The sequence below is a fragment of the Phascolarctos cinereus genome, unplaced genomic scaffold (genome assembly GCF_003287225.1).
Source record: "Phascolarctos cinereus isolate Bilbo 61053 unplaced genomic scaffold, phaCin_HiC Scaffold_9;HRSCAF=440, whole genome shotgun sequence".
In the NCBI taxonomy this organism is placed as follows: Eukaryota; Metazoa; Chordata; class Mammalia; order Diprotodontia; family Phascolarctidae; genus Phascolarctos; species Phascolarctos cinereus.
This window is the reverse complement of record NW_027556402.1, coordinates 150,136,117-150,154,755: the sequence shown is the minus strand read 5'-3', so window position 1 is coordinate 150,154,755 and position 18,639 is coordinate 150,136,117. Positions and strand designations below refer to the sequence as shown.

General features: G+C 37.7%; 1 protein-coding gene across 1 annotated transcript in view; it reads left to right on the top strand.

Annotated features, from left to right (window-relative positions):
* The first annotated feature begins 2,968 nt into the window (after positions 1–2,968).
* GABRB1 (gamma-aminobutyric acid type A receptor subunit beta1) overlaps positions 2,969–18,639 on the top strand; it is a 431,291-nt gene continuing 415,620 nt past the window's right edge. The window contains exons 1-3 of the mRNA XM_020990626.2: positions 2,969–3,456; positions 3,647–3,738; positions 4,165–4,232. Coding sequence (XP_020846285.1) covers positions 3,377–3,456; positions 3,647–3,738; positions 4,165–4,232 — 240 coding nt within the window. The 5' untranslated portion in view covers positions 2,969–3,376. The remainder of the gene's footprint in view (positions 3,457–3,646; positions 3,739–4,164; positions 4,233–18,639) is intronic.

Below are 18,639 nucleotides of genomic sequence, written 5' to 3'. Positions count from 1 at the left end.
TAAGGTAATTAGCTAATTGAATCATTCATTTCAATCAGTGTCTCCTCTATCCCTATGTTTATGCATTTAATTTCTTTTTCTTGTCTTGTTTTCACTAGCATTTCCAGAAATGTGCCAAATAATGATGGTGAGAGATGACATACTTGTTTTACTGCTGTATTTAAAAAAAAAAAACCTTCTGGTGTTTCTACATTTCAAGTAATGGCTAGCTTTTGGATTTAGACACATACTTTTCATCCTATTAAAAAAGTCCCTTCTGTGCTTATTCTTTGTCGGATTTTTGGCATAAATGATTGTCATATTATAGTTCATCAAAGGGTTTTTTTTTCCTTTACTGATATAAGCATGTGGTTTGATGTAGTTTTGTTTTAATATGATCAGTTTCAGTATGTTAACTGTTTTCTTAATGTCTTGTCCAAGCTGTTGTTCCCTCTTATCATGAATTTGAAAAGTCCTCAAGTTATCTGTCATATAATCCTAGGATGATAGAGCTGAAAGCAATTCTAGCAACTGTTAAGTTTAACCCCCTCATTTATAATAACTCACATTTCTAAGTCACTCAAGGGTTTATGGCAGGCTTCTTACATATATTACTTCACTTGACCACAGCATACCAGAAAGGTAGAAGTTATTATTATCCCTATTATATCAATGAGCAAACTGGGACTCAGAGACATTAAGTAATTTAGCCATGACCACAGAGATACTAAACATCCAAAATAGGACTCAATTCTAGGTCTTTCTGATTCCTGATCCAACACTTTTCCTACTATGTTATACTACTGTTCATCTTTTACATGAAAATAAAGGCTCCAAAAGATTTAGTGACCAGGATGGTAAATTGTACAATCCAGGGAACAGTGGTCACTATGACAGTTTAAAATGTTGCTTTTTATTTTAATTGTAATCAAAGCATTACATGAAAAAACATAAAGCTCTGAAGGTTAAAGTTAATGATAAGGAAGAAATTGGGGTCCAAGAGATCAACCAGGGCCCTTCAGACTATATCATATTATTGCCAGTCTTGTGTCAATAGTTCTCTTGATGCAATACACCACTTTGTACTATGGACCCTACTTAAAACACCCTCTTTTTTTTTCTTTATATGATTAATGGTAGAAAAGCACTCAATTAATTTCATTACTGAAGTTTCTGTCATTGGTTTCCTCTAAGTCATTTAAACACAGTAAGCCAGTGTGCTGTTCATATATGATTAATAATTTTAACTATGCAACTACTTGTCATTTGATTTGGTTCTCTTACCTAGTTTCTTCTTGTCTTTACCTTTGCCTACATGGGTCCTTTTTGTTTATTGCAAACTGCTACTTCAAGCAAAAGACTGTGGGTATGAATTGCTAAGTTATCTTGCAGGTGAAGATTTGAGCTTGAATTCTCCCTCATATGCTTAAGTTTGCTGTGTGACCATGGGTAAGTTTCTTAACATCTCTGAACCTTGTTCTTCTTATCTATGAAATGAGAATAATTATATCCATAGAACATACGTTATGAGATTGTCATGAAGCTCAAATGAGTTACCACATGTAAAGTGCTTTGCAACCCTTAATGCACTACATAAATGCTAGTTATCATCAACTTCCTATGAAACTTACAGGAATATAATCATAACAGTAGAAGTCACTTCAGCCCCCCTTTTGTCTGCCCCCTTCATTTTACAGATGAGAAAACTTAGGTCTAGTCCAAGGTGACATGAGTAATAAGCATTAGAGGCAGAATTTGAACCCAAGTCCTCTAATTATAGAGTCAGTATTCTTTTCACCATTCTGGACTGCCATCTTGGAACTAGTCATCTCCAATACACCTTGAATTCCTTATTAATATAGTAATATTCCCTCTTCTAAAGGCAATATATATGGCAAACAAAAATTTTCAGTCCTCTGACAGTGGAGATGTCCCTGTCTATCCTTCAGTGCTTTCAGCTATCCATGAAGGATGTTGGCCCATTCCTAAAGCAACATCTTATAGTGATGAGAGCAGAGGCTGACCAACAGATTTCATTTGGCCTCTTGTTTCTCCAGTTTAGGACTGATGCTTATCTTCCACAGGAAAGAAGATGGGGGTAGAGGTGGGGTGGAGTGAAGGGGGGGAGACAGTACTCCTAAATCTTCCAGGTGTTCTCATTCTTGGAGGATGTGTTCCCCCCTCCCCCATAAATAAAGAAACTGTTGTCATCCCTACTCAATCTTCCACAAGCTAACATTGCTACTTTGGGATTATATGTAAAGAATATTTTACCAGCTAAAAAAGAACAGATTCAGCAGTGTTTGTCCTGTGTCTCTTCTCCCTCCTTCTTCAATCCCTCCAGTGTAATGAGGGGAGAGGGGGAGAGCAAGAGAAAGGGAACAAGAAGAGACAGAAAAAAGAAAGGAACAAAGGAAAGGAGAAAGGAAGAGAATAAAAATAAGAAGGAAGAATAGTAAGAATGGAAGAAGAAAAGGAAGAAGTAGGCATATATAGCTGGTGTTTGAAGTCCCTTCCAACTCTGAGATTCTGTGATTCTGCATCGAAAAGTTGTAGCAGTACCTGGTCTGTTTTGAAGCCCAGACTCCCCTGTGTCTTTAAGGAGACCCCTTAATCCGTTGGTCAACACAGTTTCAACTACCTCTGCTGCTGCCCCCACCTCCATCCTCAGCCCAGGCTTTAAAATCACACACACACACACACACACACACACGTGTGTGTGTGTGTGTGTGTGTGTGTGTGTACGATTTATTTTAGTCCCTGTCACAAAGCTTGTGAGTCCGAGAGGAAGGAGGTGGGTTCCAGGGAGGTAGGGGAAAGGTTGAGCTAGCCCTGTTGCTGACGCTGGTTTTGCTCCCTCCCCAGCAGAGCTGGGTAGGGGACAACTGAGGTTTCCTAGGACGCCTCCCCCCGGGAAATGACCAGGGAGGATAAGATCATGCTTGGAATAGTCCGGACTGGTCATTGGCACACCCCTCAACGGGCAAGCTTCAACTCCCAGGACCTCAGCGGCTGCCTACGACAGATGCCAATCACCGGCTTACTCTGATCCGGGCGGTGAGCTGAGTAAATCAGAGTGGGGCAAGAAACCGGAAAAAATATCACAGTCATCTGTGCACCAAACTACCTATGAATGTACATGTATGACCTTGTGTATAAGAACACAGGCCCTTTCCAATCTCCTAAAGGAAGCGGAGCACACACCAAGAACTTCGAAAGGTCTGAAAGCTGTTGACTGTTTCGAAAGGAATATTGTTTGTAAGGCACAAGGTGTCTTGAGAGTGAGCAACCTCGGGGCGCATGCGCAAATCCTTTCCGGAATTATTGCTGTGCCTTGGACTAAGTTGCATTCCTTGAATCTTCACAGAAAAAGAGAATTCTTTAATCAGAGTTAGGAATGTGGACAGTTCAAAATCGGGAGTGCCTGGGGATTCTGTCTTTCCCTATGATGATAGCTATGGTCTGTTGTGCACAAAGGTGAGCTGCTTGTTGTTGGGTGTGTGTGTGTGTGTGTGTGTGTGTGTGTTTCTAGTGTCTGAAAAAAAGAATAAATTCCCGTCTTGATTTTAAAATCTTGTGATGTGGGGTTAGGTGTGCGGATCTATCTTTCTGTCAGATTGCAGTTTCAATGTTGATTCTAAATACAATCCGTACTTCTTTCCTTCAGCGCTAATGAACCCAGCAACATGTCATACGTGAAAGAGACAGTGGATAGACTGCTTAAAGGATATGACATTCGCTTGAGGCCAGACTTTGGAGGTAATTCTTCATATTTTTTCAACCTGTAACACAACTGTATTTCTCCTGTTTTGCCAAAGGTAAACGTCAGTTGAAATGCAAATCATTTTCATGAGTGTGCACTATCTAGCATGCTCTATGGATACACACAGGAACATACCCGTATATCCCAGTACCCACAAGCTCAGGTAAATGAATACAACCCTCCAATGCACTGAAACACATACACAATCTGCAGGCTTAATGCCGCACACGTGTACACCGAGCTATTTTCTACACAGAAGGGGGGCAAGGGCGGAAGCCTTGAAAATGTTAAAATGTAACCTAGTAGAATACAACCAACCCTTTCTTCCCCTTCCCCCACACCTTTTCTTTCCTTCTCCTCTTCAAACACATACATATGGGACAAGATTAACTACATAACAAAAACTCATTATCCCTTTTCAGGCCCTCCTGTTGATGTGGGGATGAGGATAGATGTCGCCAGCATAGATATGGTTTCTGAAGTCAACATGGTGAGTACACTTTGTGAATTTTAAAATCGGCAAGAATAATATGCAGATCTGAAACTGACACATTCTTGGTCCCTTCGCCGCATTTCAATGGTTTCCATATGTTTTCTTTGACACAAGATTCCCCCTCCTACCTCCCATCCCCCACCTTGCTTTGTATTTTAGAGACAGTCTGCTGCGGTTTTCCAGATTAAAGGTGTTCTGCACTATTTAGAGAAGGGCTGTTGATAGTTACCCAGTTGGATCGTGTTTGGGCGGAGTCTAAGTGTAACTTTACCTCTGTTTCCTTTCCCCTTTCCATAAAGAAGGGCGCCATCTGCAGCCTGCTGGGGTTCCCCTGCCTTTTAAGCACCTTGGACAGAGTCCTACCTATAACTCCCCTTGATACTCCAATCTCTGGTCATAGGCTATAGGGAATACATTAGTGAATGGAGCTATTTCTCTGCTTGTTGAGGTTCTGGATAAGATTACTGTGAAGTTGCCTTTTTTTTTTAATCCCCATGCCTTCCTCCCCACCCTATAGTCTCTAAGCTAGAGACTAAATTTAATTAGTTATTTGAAAAACTGGCTTCCAGAGGTTTTTATGTCTGAGAGTCTTGGTAGCCTTGAATGGTTCCCTAGTGATGGCAGCTGGATGTAGTATCACCATAGAATAGTGCTGGTTTAGGTTTAAACAAGAACGTGATAGCTATGGTCAATGTTTTCATTTGCTTCTAAAGCCTGTGCATTCAGCAGAAAGCAGATGACTAAAGAGAAGATTGTTTTATTAGAACAGTATGTTCTCTTTATTTCAAAAAGGTCAGTCCTCCTTTGGTTTTCCTGGAGGTGTTAAAAATTGGACTGAAAACACTGTCTCTACTTTCACTGCTGCCTGTAGCCAGCAGCAGGCATAGGACTTTTCCATGGCTAGATCGCCTAACTGTTGCTTCTTACAAGACTTAGAAAACGCCTGTTGCTTTTCCAGGGACAAACCAATGAAAGATGCAAATAGGCAAATTTCCAGGTTTGAACTTGAAACAAATCTTGTGCCAAATAGAGTACTTAGTTAAAGCAAAAATAAACACAAACTGGGAGAGCTGAGTAACTACTTGTTGGATTTCTACATTGTAAACATGGAGGCAGAATTCCTTATTCTTCATTTACATTTTCTTTAAGCTTAATAAAATGTTTTTCCTTACATACATAATAAAAAGTGTTTATTAATTTGTTTTTAACATGATTCTAGTAAATACTGTGACCATTAAATTATTCATTATTTTTATTGCTGGGGGTCCCCACACCAAAATAAGAAACTTTAAATAATATTTAAATATTGACTTATATATGGTGTTTTGGTTACAAACAATCCTATTTGTAATTAATAGGCAGGTCATCACATGGTCAAATCTCCTTTGCACCTGGGCAAGATATTTTGAAAAAAAAAATGCTGTGTTTGTGTTTTTATAGCTTATGTTAAGTAATGAAAAACAGATGAATAATATATTGAAGACAGATTTCTTCTTTACAAATGCAGTCTACCTACTGCTAATAAACTGGGCAATTTGTTTAAAATGAAATCAGTTGTTTAGCTTCATGTAAATAATACAACTAGTTTATTTGAAAAAAATTTAACTTTCAAATCCCTGGTTTTGTCATCATATAAATATCTTCAATTATGGGCTACTTATAAAATGTTTATAAAGCCAAAGTGGGGAGAAATCTTATTTGACCCTTCCAGTACAAAAAGCATCAATGTACCCTATTTTACAGGTTTTTGTAAGCAAATTCTCTGATGGCTATCTCCACAATTTCATGTACACACTCACAGAGGCACATCCCTATTTCAATTTTGTTTTTTATGGTAAGTGTTTCATCAGCCACTCCAGTGGCAAAGTAGTCAAATTAGTTATTTGAATTTTTTTAAAAATGATTCAGTAAAAAGAGTTAAATTCACTCATGTGTTAAGTATCATTACAAACAGCTTGTTTACTGGGGACACAGACATCTTAGAGAAACGAAATTAAAACACCAGACAATATAAAAACCTCATCTATTTATTTCATTTCTCTTTCATTTGTATCATTTCTTAGGAGTGGCTTACTGGAGAAAGCACTGCAATGGTAATGCTGGGTTCTAGTTCTGGTTTTGTTGGTTATTGGTGGTGTGACCTTGTATGTCTGGGTTTCCTCATCTGTAAAATGAGGGGGTTGGACCTCATGATTTCAAAGGTACACCTCTATCTCACGGTTCTGGGCAAGGTTGAATAAGAGTTGCTAAAAGACTAATTTGAGTTTCACCTCTTGCTTCACTAGAAATACAAGTGTTGCTTGAGGTGAAAGTCAACAAGGTGAAGTTTCAGAATCGAAAGCTCTAGATAAACATGATGTGGGTATATACTTACTGGATAACTGTGAGCTACTTACAGTATACTTTGCCTTACACACAATGCTCCTCACCACCCTATCTTAGATCCTTCAAAACTCAAGTTAAGGGTCAGGCACTTCCTATGTAAAGTGTGTAAATTGTATGTGTGTAATACATGTACAAATGTATGCACATGCATGTATATACATACACATGTGAGTACATACATACATGAAGTAACAATAACATAGTGGATAGGAAACTGGGCTTGGAGCCAGAAACACCTTGAGTTGTATTTCTGATACATTGGCTGAATAACTTAGGCAATTCATTGAACCTCTAGTCAATGATTCATATATCTCTCTAAGACTATACATAGCAGAGAAAGTCCTGATCTGCCTTAGTAGAGGAAGTTCTTTATCTGGGAGTTTCATATATCAATGAAATCATAGGTCCAATCTCTTTCCCTATATAATTATTTCTCAATATACTTTTTGTTCCCCCAATAGAATGTGAGATGTTTGAAGACAGAAATTGTTTCATATTTCTGCCCTGCACATAATAGGCACTTAGTAAATAATGTTGAATGAATGAATGTACAATTCATTGGATAGAGAATTTTTTTCTTTCTATAGTAATCACTTTTAACATCACAGTATTTGTGGTAGCTAGAAAGCTTGAAATTTTTTATCTAGATAGAAAATAGAAAGGTTCTATAAAACAACCAAAAACTGAATTCAAAATCAAAAAAATAATAAAATGTTATCTAAATAAAAAAGAATATATTTCCTTTAAATAATTCATGAATTTTGGTTTTGTCCATTTCTCTCCAGTAGGAAATGTCCATGTAAAATAGTATGATGATCATAATTTCATGTATCATGCTAGCAAAAAGAAAAAAGATTCTTTTGGTTTTACTCATTTTCCTTTACTATTGAAAAAATATTATGATTATAATTCAACATACTATATTACCTCTGCTAAATTATACCTTTGTATCAAAAGCATTTTCTGCCTTTTGTCTTCTGAACATTAAGTGCTTCATTTCCCCAAATTTAAAAAGAAAAACATTTAGGTGGTCAATACTTTTTGATCAATAAGCGCAGAAATGTCTTGGAGAAAGGAGCTGATGACAGTTGGAAATTGCATGATTCTTTTCAGGTGCCTATACAATTCCTTAAATTAGAAGCATTTATCTTCCTTTTCACTGTATAAGATTTTCATTCATTGTGTGGTGACTATTTATTGCCACTAGTATGGGGAGTATGTTTACAAATGTGAGCTTTTAGGAGAGAAGTTTAGATTCTCCCAATTTCCATATTTCCCCTTCCCCCCCCCAAAAAAAAAACAAATTACAGCTGCCTGAAGAGATTTTGAGGGAAATGTTTGAAGCCATAAGACGTGAAATGCAAAAGTATTTAGACACCAAGGGATCCCAGAAAATCTGCTACTCTGTTTACTCCATAAGAAATATAGATATGCTCCTAAGGAACCACAATGATCCAATTTATTCAAGGCTTAAATATGCCTGCAAGTTAAGTGAGTGAAAAGACCAAATCGTTTCAACTGTTGCTTTCCTATCCATTTTCTTGCAGTAGGGTAATGGTATGGGAAGACAAGGTAGCTATGCTTATGTCATATTGTGGCTGACCCAGAAGTTAAATGACCTAGGGTCAAATCTCAGTGGGTCCAATTAGATGAATGATCTTGGGCAAGGGAGTTCTTGACTTTTCTGCTTCTGTGTCTGCCTTTGTAAAATGTGGTGGGTGGCTTAAATGATCTCAAAGTTCTCTTCCAGCTATAAATCTATGATACTATGAATGAAACATTGGATTTTCTCAGACTGTATTTGCTACTTGTTTCTTGTCCAATAATGAAACCAGATCTAGTCTCTGAGTAGGATGTGTAATCTGTAGCACTAAATAACTAATAGGTTTATTTAAGACCCTCTAGATGAGTATGCATGTGTTTTATTTTTTATCTATCTTACTGACAACGGGTATGACTCACTCTCAGCTATCCTAACAGATCCCTATCATGCATTCATTTAACCAGTATTTATTTAGCTCTACCAGCTTGGGTTTCTCTAGGTTTAAGGTGAAAAAAAAATCAGTTATTTGGCAACATAAATCAAAACAAACCCAAATTGTTTTGTTTAATTATTTATTTTTACTAATTTAGTACATGGGATTTCTGCTTGGAGATATTGTCCAAGAGGTTTCTAGTTAAATGAGGTTGCCAGTACCAGTTACCCTTAGGCACCTTTAACTTGGCTTCCCCAAACAGCTGCTCAAAACACTATTTTTCCTATTCCTATAGAGCAATTTGTTTGCAGCAAAGATGTAGCTGGGGGGGAAAAATAAATGGCAGTCTACTTCCTCCAAAATTTATTTTGGAGCAATATTTTATAAGGGCTTATGGTAAAGTGAAAGGTTGTCTTGCTTTTGTTTTCTTTTACAGCTAGTTGAACAGGTAACTAAACACAACAGGAGGAAAGTAATACAATAACTGATCATAAACAATAGGGTAAGAGCCTAGATGAAGAAGCTGAGTTAACAAACTAACTAGTGATACTCCTAATTGTGTTAATGCTTTAGAAGTATTCAACTTTAAATGAAGTCTCTGAAAACATTACCAAGTGCAGTAGTTCTAACAATGTTATCCTGCTGCTTTACAGAACACCAGTGACTTTTCTTCCTTGGAACAGGAATACTACACACTGCTTTTTTCTTCCCACTGGGAAGCTAGCAATAGCCTTATAAAATGAATCTTAGCCATACTATTGCTGCTGTCAGTAAATATAGCACTGAATCCTCTGAGGTTACAATAGAGTCTCCTTTGCAAACACAGCAAATGTACTAATAATATTTAAATACAAGAGAGATATTGACAACTGTTACAGATAGAGGTGTATTTCCTTCCAAATAATCATACTGATTCACCTAGTCTAGCTCCTCAGGCCACAGTGTAGCTTTTGGAGTTTCACACTTCCTAGAAAAACGTCAATGGGTTCCCTTTTCAGAGTTTACTAGAGAGTTTAACCTCTAACTCCCAGGTTAAAAAAGAAAACAAGTCCATTATGTTAAATCAATCCTCCCCTTGGGTTACCATTTGTTAGGACATTTTAGAGAATAGTGTAGCATAATGAAAAGAACACTGACTTGGGTTTCAGGCCTGATGTCCAAAGTAATTTCTAGCTCTAAGATTCAATGATAGCATGGTTCATTGTTGGGCCTGTAGTCAGTCAGTAAGCATTTAGTAAGTGCTTACTATGTCCAGGCACTGTGCTAAGTACTGTAGTTAGGAAGACTGGGATCCAGTTAACACCTCTAATATTTTTTAAATTGATATTCATGGGCAAATCACTTATCTTTTCTGAGTTTCTATTTACTCACTGTAAAATGCCAAGGTTGAACTAGGTGACTTGTGAAGTCCCCTCTACTTTTAGATCTACAATCTTTATTTGTTTTAGTTATTTTTTGAAATCTTTCTATTCTCCCTAATAGATGACATGAATGATCTACAAGGATTTATTTCATTCCCAAAGGATGACAGCATTGTACCAGACTCTTGGGAAAAGGGGAGAGATAATAGCATAATGATTAGGCAATCTCTGGTTTCCAAAAGCTTTTCAGTCTAATTGACCAAGGCAGAGTATATAACCCCTTCTCCCTAAACTATTCGTCAAGGATACTAGATCCAATAATGAGAAACAGAAGGTGCAGTATCAACACTCTTCAAAATTCAACTTGACTGATGCCTGGTTTCTCTCACTGTATAAGTCAAGACTATATTAGAAATATATGCATTTGGTAGTTTCTAACATATTTAAGTTGGCAAAATAGCTCAACTACTGTTAGATTAATTTATTTTTCAACAGACATTATGAAACAGGAGCAACAGTGTATGTTTTCCCAACTTCTGAAAGACCCCAGAGGAATTACAAAATCTGGCCTTGAATCACTCCATTAGGGAGTCTCGGTGTGAAGGGAGAAAAAAATCAAGGTTTCTTTGCATTGATTAATATCCTACAACTCTATTCCTCTGACTCTATACATGTTTTATTAAGTGTTTGCAGGATGGCAGTGCCCCTATCACCCTTGAAAACTACTAGATTACTGTTCTCATACCATGCCTGTCTATCCAATAGACAGACCATGTTTAAAGCAATACTTCAGTCCTGAAATATTTGAAGTACTCATGAATTTCAGGTTGTTGAAGTGGTGAAAAATCCTTCTCCCACCCCACCTCCCACCATTAAAAAAAATACAATAAAGCTTTAAAATAAAGTTGCTGAGTTATTTGTTTTTAGTGTAACAATGATATGCTGTTGTGATTCTATGCAGTGTCTTTGAGTAGGGTTGTCAGTGATGTCACCCCCTCTTATTCCCTGGCTCATCTGAGTGTGCAGCACTATTCAGCCCAGTCATTTCTTTAGACCTCTTTCCTTGGGTATGGCTTTCTTTCTAGACATTCTCTTGGCTCCTCCCCTCTAAGGCTCCTCCCTTTCAAAGAAGACTGGAAAACAATGGAAACTGGCAAAGGCCTTGCCCCTAATATTAGCTCACTTTCTCATATCCCCCTCCCCCAGTCAGAATGTTGACTTGTGGCCAGAGTGGGGATGGGAGTGGGGAAGGGGGCAGTGGAGGAGGACAGAGAAGGAGGGAAAAGGATAAGGGACACAGAGAGAAAGAGAGAGAGAGAATTTTGGAAAACAGGTGCATAGATGAATGAACTTACTCTAGGGAGAGGTAGTGGAAAAGGGAAGGGGGGTGGGGAAGGAGAAATCACTGTCTTGTGGATCTCAAATCCAGAGTGCTGCTGCAGTAACACAATATCCTTGCAATACACTTGGTGCACATTCTGTTCAGATAGCTCCAGTTCTGGAATCCAGTGCTGAATATTTAATGGCTGGCACTGCTTCCCCTGTGGCTTCCAGCTCTACAAGTTTCCAGCTCTGCAGCTTGTTAGGGTGGTTTCCACCCTGCTATTGATTCTGAGCACTGCTTCTATCCAGGCACGTTCCTTCTTTAAGCTTTCACAGTATTCAAAATGCTTTAGTCTGGTATGGCATTTCTGTGAATCAAATCAAACTTCCCAGTTCCTAGATTATGGCAAAACCCCTAGAGGGGTTGAGAAAGGGCAAAATGCTGCTAGACCACTGCCTAAAAACCAGCAGACAGTCATGTACTGCATCTTGATCTCTTTGGCCAAGGCAGTGATTGGCCAGTAATATTGTTCTATCTCATTCAATTCAACAACTTAAATTTCACGAATGATTTTTAACCATAGCGTGTGGAGAGAACACACTACAATAGATGCATAGTTTAAGTAAACCGTGGTTCCACAGTTCTTACATTTAGAGAGCTCAGAATCTATAGCCAACTGGAGATATTCCCATATCTCCTTGGTATGTGAGGATATATATGTGAGTGTGTATTGAATCAAACAACGGTATGCAATTACCCCCTTGAGATGTGAGAATGCTTGTTTTACTTTGCAGAAATCTTGTCATTGACAATGCCAGGAATTTATTCCCAGAATTTTTTCTCAATATTTTAGGTTTCTTCTCTACTCAACTGATAGTTATTTCTAGGATCTAAAAGTTAAATATTGTCTATAAAGAAGATAAATGGAGTTAACTATTTGTTGGCACTCATAAGCTATTAATTAACATTTTGGAAATGCCAATATACACTAACAAAAGACTTTAACATAATTTTGTTTTGGGGACATGAAGGTAGCAATGGTCTCAAGCAAAACTGTGATATAAAGTTTCAATCAATTCCGTTCAACAAGTATTTATAAAGCAATGCCCTACTATGTGCAAGACATTGTGTCATAAAAGATTAAAAAAAAAGTCTCTATCCTAACACAGCCTACACTTTAATTGGGCAATACAACTTATTCACAAATAAATATAGTACTTCCACTTCAATGATTCTGTGATCTCATTGATACTGGTATGCCCTCCAATGATACAGCTCACAATTGATCCAAGTCTGCCCATTCTGTATAACTCTTGACTGTGTCCTCACATAAATTTTATAAAAGGGATCCACCCAATCATGCTCAGGACAGAATTTCTTGGCATTCTTTATGTGACTACCAATGGAACATGTGGGCTTTTCATCAGTTTGTTGTCTCTCAATCTTGCTGAGCTAATGGACCATTTCCCTCCCCATCCCCAGACAAATTTTTTTTTCTGATTATATCCTTTGCACCATTTCTCCTGCACAGTTCATCATTTGTAATGGATTTTAATTTAACTTGCTTCTATCCTACACATATAAATAAAATTCTAGATAATTTGAGGAAAGAAAGGGCATGAAGATAGTTTGTGGCTTCAGTCTAGAGTACCTTTTCTCTACCTCTGTGGCAACCATTCCTTCTTTCTTGATATAGGCAGTTTACTTTCCCTTATGGAAACTGCTTTCAGAAAAAAAGATTTAAGATCATTGGTCCTCTTTGAGAATAAAGAATGAACAACAACAATAAGAATATTAATAAGTTATCATTCAATATGAAATGAAGTCATTGGTTACCTTACACCTTATTGAAATTTTGTCGTATTTCTTTTTTTTAAACATTATTTATTTTTAACATTCATTTAAAAAAATTGAGTTCCATATTTACTCCCTCCTACCCCTCCTCCACCCATTGAGAAGGAAAAAAATGACATTAATTATAAATGTGAAATTATGTAAAATATTTGCTATTAACCATTCTGAAAAAATAAAATAGAAAGCAAGACACATAAAGAAAGTGAAAAAAAAGTATGCTTCAATCTGTACTCCAAGTTCATCAATGTTCTATATGGAGGCAGATAGCATCTCTCATCATGGTCTTTGGAATTGTTTAAACCTTATTTCTAACAATGAAATGAAAAGCTTTCCGCATTTTGAAAGAATCCCAAGCTTCCTGACCTCCTGAACCAAAGTAATGGTGGGGCAAGAGGGAGGGTGGGAGCAAGTAGATAATGAAGCTAATTCTGTTACCGTTAACGTAACTGAAGACCATAAATGAATTCTGAGCATATTTGCAAACCTCACCCCCCAAAAAAAGTAGGAGCTACTTATTCTGTTGTGGTTTTCTTAAAGCATGCATCTGACTGTGTCAGTTGCTCCCACTCAGTCAACTCCAATAAGTCCCTGTTATCTCCAGAATCAAATATAAAATCCTCTGACTATTACAGGCCCTTACAAACTGCCCCCCCACCTCTCCAGTCTTCTTATGCTTATTCCCTTCCAAGTACTCTGTGATGAAATGATGCTGGCTTTCTTGCTGCTCCTTGCACAAGACCACACATTTTCATCTGCTGTTTCTATGCCTAGAATGTTTTCCCTTCTCATCTCCTGTCTTCCATGGTTTCCTTCCAGCCTCAATTCCAATCTTTACTCCTGCAAAAGGTCTTTCTCAGTGTCCCTACCTCCTCCCTGACAATGTCTTCCCTGTGAATTACTTCTTGTTTACTCTGTATATATCTTGTATGGAACATAGTTATTTGTATAGTCTCCTCTATTAGAATATGGGCTCCTTGAAGGCAGCGCATGTATTCTCAGTGCTTACTATGTGCTTATTAATTAGCGTTTGTTGACTTCACTTGACTGCTGTAGTTGTAGCTGTTTAAATCACTTAGGTAGGGAAACAACAAGTGCCAGAAACACGTTCACATAGCATCTGCTCCTTCCTCACAGACCTAGGAAGTGACTCAGAGTCCCTTTGGAACACTAGGCTCCCATGTGAAGTCGCATGAAAGTACTGGGAGTTCTCGTAGAAAATGTATTTGTTGAGAAACTGAAACTGGGTGTAACAGAGCTGGCAAGGGAGACTAACAGCCTGCCCTGGGAAATGAGGCATACCTGCAAGAAAATTAAAAAGTGACTCCCAAGAGCTTTTCAAAAGGACTGAGATATTTGAATAGTAGACATGAGACTGACAGAAAATAGTTATTTCCATAAAGCCAGGCTCTCTTTTTGATATTCTCCTCAACATAGGAAGTTCCCTTTAAGCAAAAGGTAATTCAAAGGAGAGGGAAGAGAACCTTATTTGGATAACCCCAACTGTCTGTATCATCACATTATTGGTGGTAGGAGAAGGGAGAACAAGCATTTTTTTAATATCTACTATGCCTCAGGCACTGTGCTTCACTTCACTCTTCTGTTTCTCACAACAATCCTGTGAGGTAGGTGCTAGTATTATCTCCATTTTCCATTTTAGGAAACTGAAGCCAACAAAGCATAAGTGACTTGTCCAGAGTTACGCATGAGGCTAGATATGAACTCAGATCCTCCTGCCTTCAGGTTCAATTCTCTACTCAATATAAAGAAAAGAGAAGGCAGATGAGTAACTTGATCAGTAGCTTCAAGCAAGAGGATCATTGGCATACACATTTTGTGTTGCTCTTTTTTTATCTCTATTTTTTTTTAGGCAATTGAGGTTAAGTGACTTGCCCAGGGTCACACAGCTAGTAAGTGTCAAGTGTTTGGTCTGAGGCTGGATTTGAACTCAGGTCCTCCTGACTTCAGGGCTGGTGCTCTAACCACTGTGCCACCCAGCTGCCCCTCATCTCTATTCTTGAAGAAGAGGAATTACACATTACATTTCATTAAGCAGATATTTTTAAGCACCTGCTCTGTGCCAGGCACAGGATTAGGCACAAGGGTTACAAAGATAAAAGGAGTATGGTACAGTTGAAAAAAAAAAGCCAGTTTTGGAGTCAGTTGGTAGTTTAGGTGATTTATTCCATCTCTGTGAGCCTCAATTTCCCTATCTGTAAAATTAGGGCACTAGGCTCTTTCTAAAGCATAAACTATTTTTTTTCATCCCAGATGCATTTTTCAGTCTAGTGAGGCCTATGCACCCCTTGTTAGAATAAGGTTTTTAAATAATTGAAGAAATAAGTTGCAGTTAGAGGTTAGTGAAAATAAAGGTGTAACTTTCTTTGTTATTCAGGTCCATAGAACTCCTGAAGCTGAAGTTCTGTGGATTCTAGATTAAGAATCTTTGTTCTATCCAGCATTGAATCTATGATGCTATGAATAATTTCTACCTTCAAAGAGTTTACATTCTAAGGAGAAGCATTATGCATAAAGATGAGTAATTACATAACATGTACAAAATAAATACAAAGAAACTTCAAGAAAGAAGAATGAACAAAAACAATTGGAGGCGTCAGGAAAGGCTTTTCATTAGGAGCTGTAGCAGAGTTGAGATTTGAAAGGAAAGAAAGCTTCCAAGAGGTAGAATTGAACAGGAAGATTATTCCAGGCATGGGGGTCAGCCTGAAGAAAGACATGGAAATGAGAGACACAATGGCATGAGGAAGGGAGGAAGGAAGGAGTGAAGTACCTACTTTGTGCTAAGCACTTTACAAATATTATCTCTTAGAAGGAACACAGGAAGTAGGCCAGGTAGCCTGGAATGTAAAGAATGAGGAAGAACAATGTGTCATCGACCTGATTGTTGTTTTTGCTGTTTGTCCTTCTTCCTCACAGAGGACCTTGACATCAGGATGGTGATGCCATGACATGCAAGTCAATTGGATTTCAGTGAGAGAGGGTTGTACGAAGTCACCAGCCTCACCCTCTCCTCCAGAGCCATCTGGGTCCAGTGGCCAGATATAGATCAGAAAGACTGGAGATGGCCCTGGATGCAGTGGGAAACCTTGGCCTTTTTAAGCTAAGTTCTTTAACAGGTCTCAGATTGACTGAGGCAAGACCCATTCAATGAGAGAGGTTGGAGCCAGATTGCGAAGAGCTTTAAATGCCAAACGGGGGAGTTTTTATTTTATACTATAGGCAATAGGAGGTCACAGGAGCTTCTGGATCATGAATAGAACTGTGCCTTAGGAATATCATTTTGCCAGCTGTTTCAGAGGATGGTTTGAAGAAAGAAGAGGCTTGAGATAGGGAAATTAACTGAGAGGTTATTATGATCATCTAGACTTGAGGTGATGAAGGCCTGAACTTTGGTGGTGGCCATGGAGTAGGGGGAGGGAGGAGAGGGAAGAGGGAGGGAAGATGAGAGGCATTTTATGGAAGTAGAATCAATAAAACTTGGCAACCAATTGGCTATGGTAGGGCTGAAGGAGTGTGAAAAGTTGAGGGTGGTTCAGGTTTAAATCTGCATGATGGGTGGTACTGATGGTATCCTTAACAGAAACAGAAAAGTTAAGAGAAAATGCATGCCTAGGGATAAAGATAATGAGTTCTGTTTGGGATATGGTGACTTCATGATGGTTTTGGTACATCCTGATTGAGATGTCTAACAGGCAGTTAGATATATGGAACTGGTCACTGGGGAGAAAGATAAGGCCTAGATATGTAAATTCGAGAGTCATCTACACAGTCATAGCTGAAACTTGGGAATTGATGAGATCACTAAAGGAGTACAGAGGGGAACTGGCCCAAGACAATACTGGAATATACTCATACATGATTGGTTGGGGATCCTACAAAGTTTAATGAAAAGGACCAATTAGGCAAGGTAAGAGGAGAACCAGGAGAGAGCAGTATCTTGAAAACCCAGTGAGGAGAAAATATCTGGGAGAAGGGTGTGTTCCAGTGTCGAAAACTGAGTAAAGATCAAGAATCATAAGAACTAAGAAAAGGCCCCTTCAGGTTAAACATGAAAGATTTTAATTACTGAATAAATTTAGATTATTGAAGGTGGAATCTTTCAGCAAGAGAATTTTTCAGGATGCCTAGAACTGTAGATTTTTACAAGTAGGAGAGATTCTTGGATAGGCAGAATGGTTTAGGTATGGGCTGTCCTGGAGGTAGGGAGTAGTAGATTAAGGTAGCACCCAAGGTTTTCTTCCTAGGACACAAAACCCCATGAAGAAATTTTCCATTTGCTTTTTAAACCAAAAGAATATGTTCTCCACTAGTCAAGAAAAAAGCCATTTTGGTTTCCATAGAGGACAATCAACAATAGTTATTTAAAGAGGATAAATTTTGTATATGCCTAATGTGTTTTGTAAAATCACAAGCTGCCAACTTCCCTTTCATCTTTTCCTAGTATTTTTTTCCTTTTCCTTCTACCCTGACCTACCTAACCTTTTCAAAAATCTAGCTCAAAATATTTCTTTGAAGCCTTGCCATCACCATCATTGGTCAGATTATTGGTAGAGAGGGAGTGAATGAGACAGGCAAGCAAAATCCAGAACAATAGAAAGAGTATAAATTATTTTTTCTCTCAATACACAATTGTGTGTATGCATATACATGTATATATATATATATGTATAAAATATATATATATAATAATATATATGTACATATAAAGTGTGTATGTATACACACAGAGATACACATATAAAACTCCTTGAATAAAAGCATTTACAAAGTTCTGTATAGCTCTTGGAATACTCCGGGCTAATAATAAGTTTATGTAATACAACTTACAGAATTATTTAATAATAGTAATAATTTATCAACATGTTAAAAATGTCTTAGTAAGAATATCTTTTAAAAATCTTAATTCATAAATTAGCAGTTTCTCCATCAGTTCTAACTCATACCTCCATCTGTAATTTTCCTTTGCTTTTATGGTGATCACGAATCATGAGCTGTTACCATAGGAACAGATTCATCATATAAAGTAGTCAGCCTAATAGACACAAAACCAATACATGACAAACATTAATATACAGAGTCTTGACTTTTCATTTGTTTTGAAAAATAAACATGCTGCTCTTCAGGTTACTCTTTTTCACCTGTGTTCTATAGGATATTAGTTTTATTAAATGCACTTAATAGCATATTTAACAACTATTTGATGAAAAAAGTAAATTATATTTTAAGAAACATATCTTATTTGGTTTTTTTGAAATTTTTAAAATGAAAAATCCTTTTCTTTCCTCCCCACACCAGGGAAGGGAAAAACCTCTTTTAGCAAATATTAATAGTAAAGCAAAACAAATTCTGACACTGGTTGTGTCCAAAAATATGTCTCTTTCTGTATCGAGTCTAGCACCTCCCTTTCAGGAGGTGAGCAGCACACATCATCATCAATTCCCTAGAACTCTGGTTTCTGCATTGATCATAATTCCTAAATTTTTCAA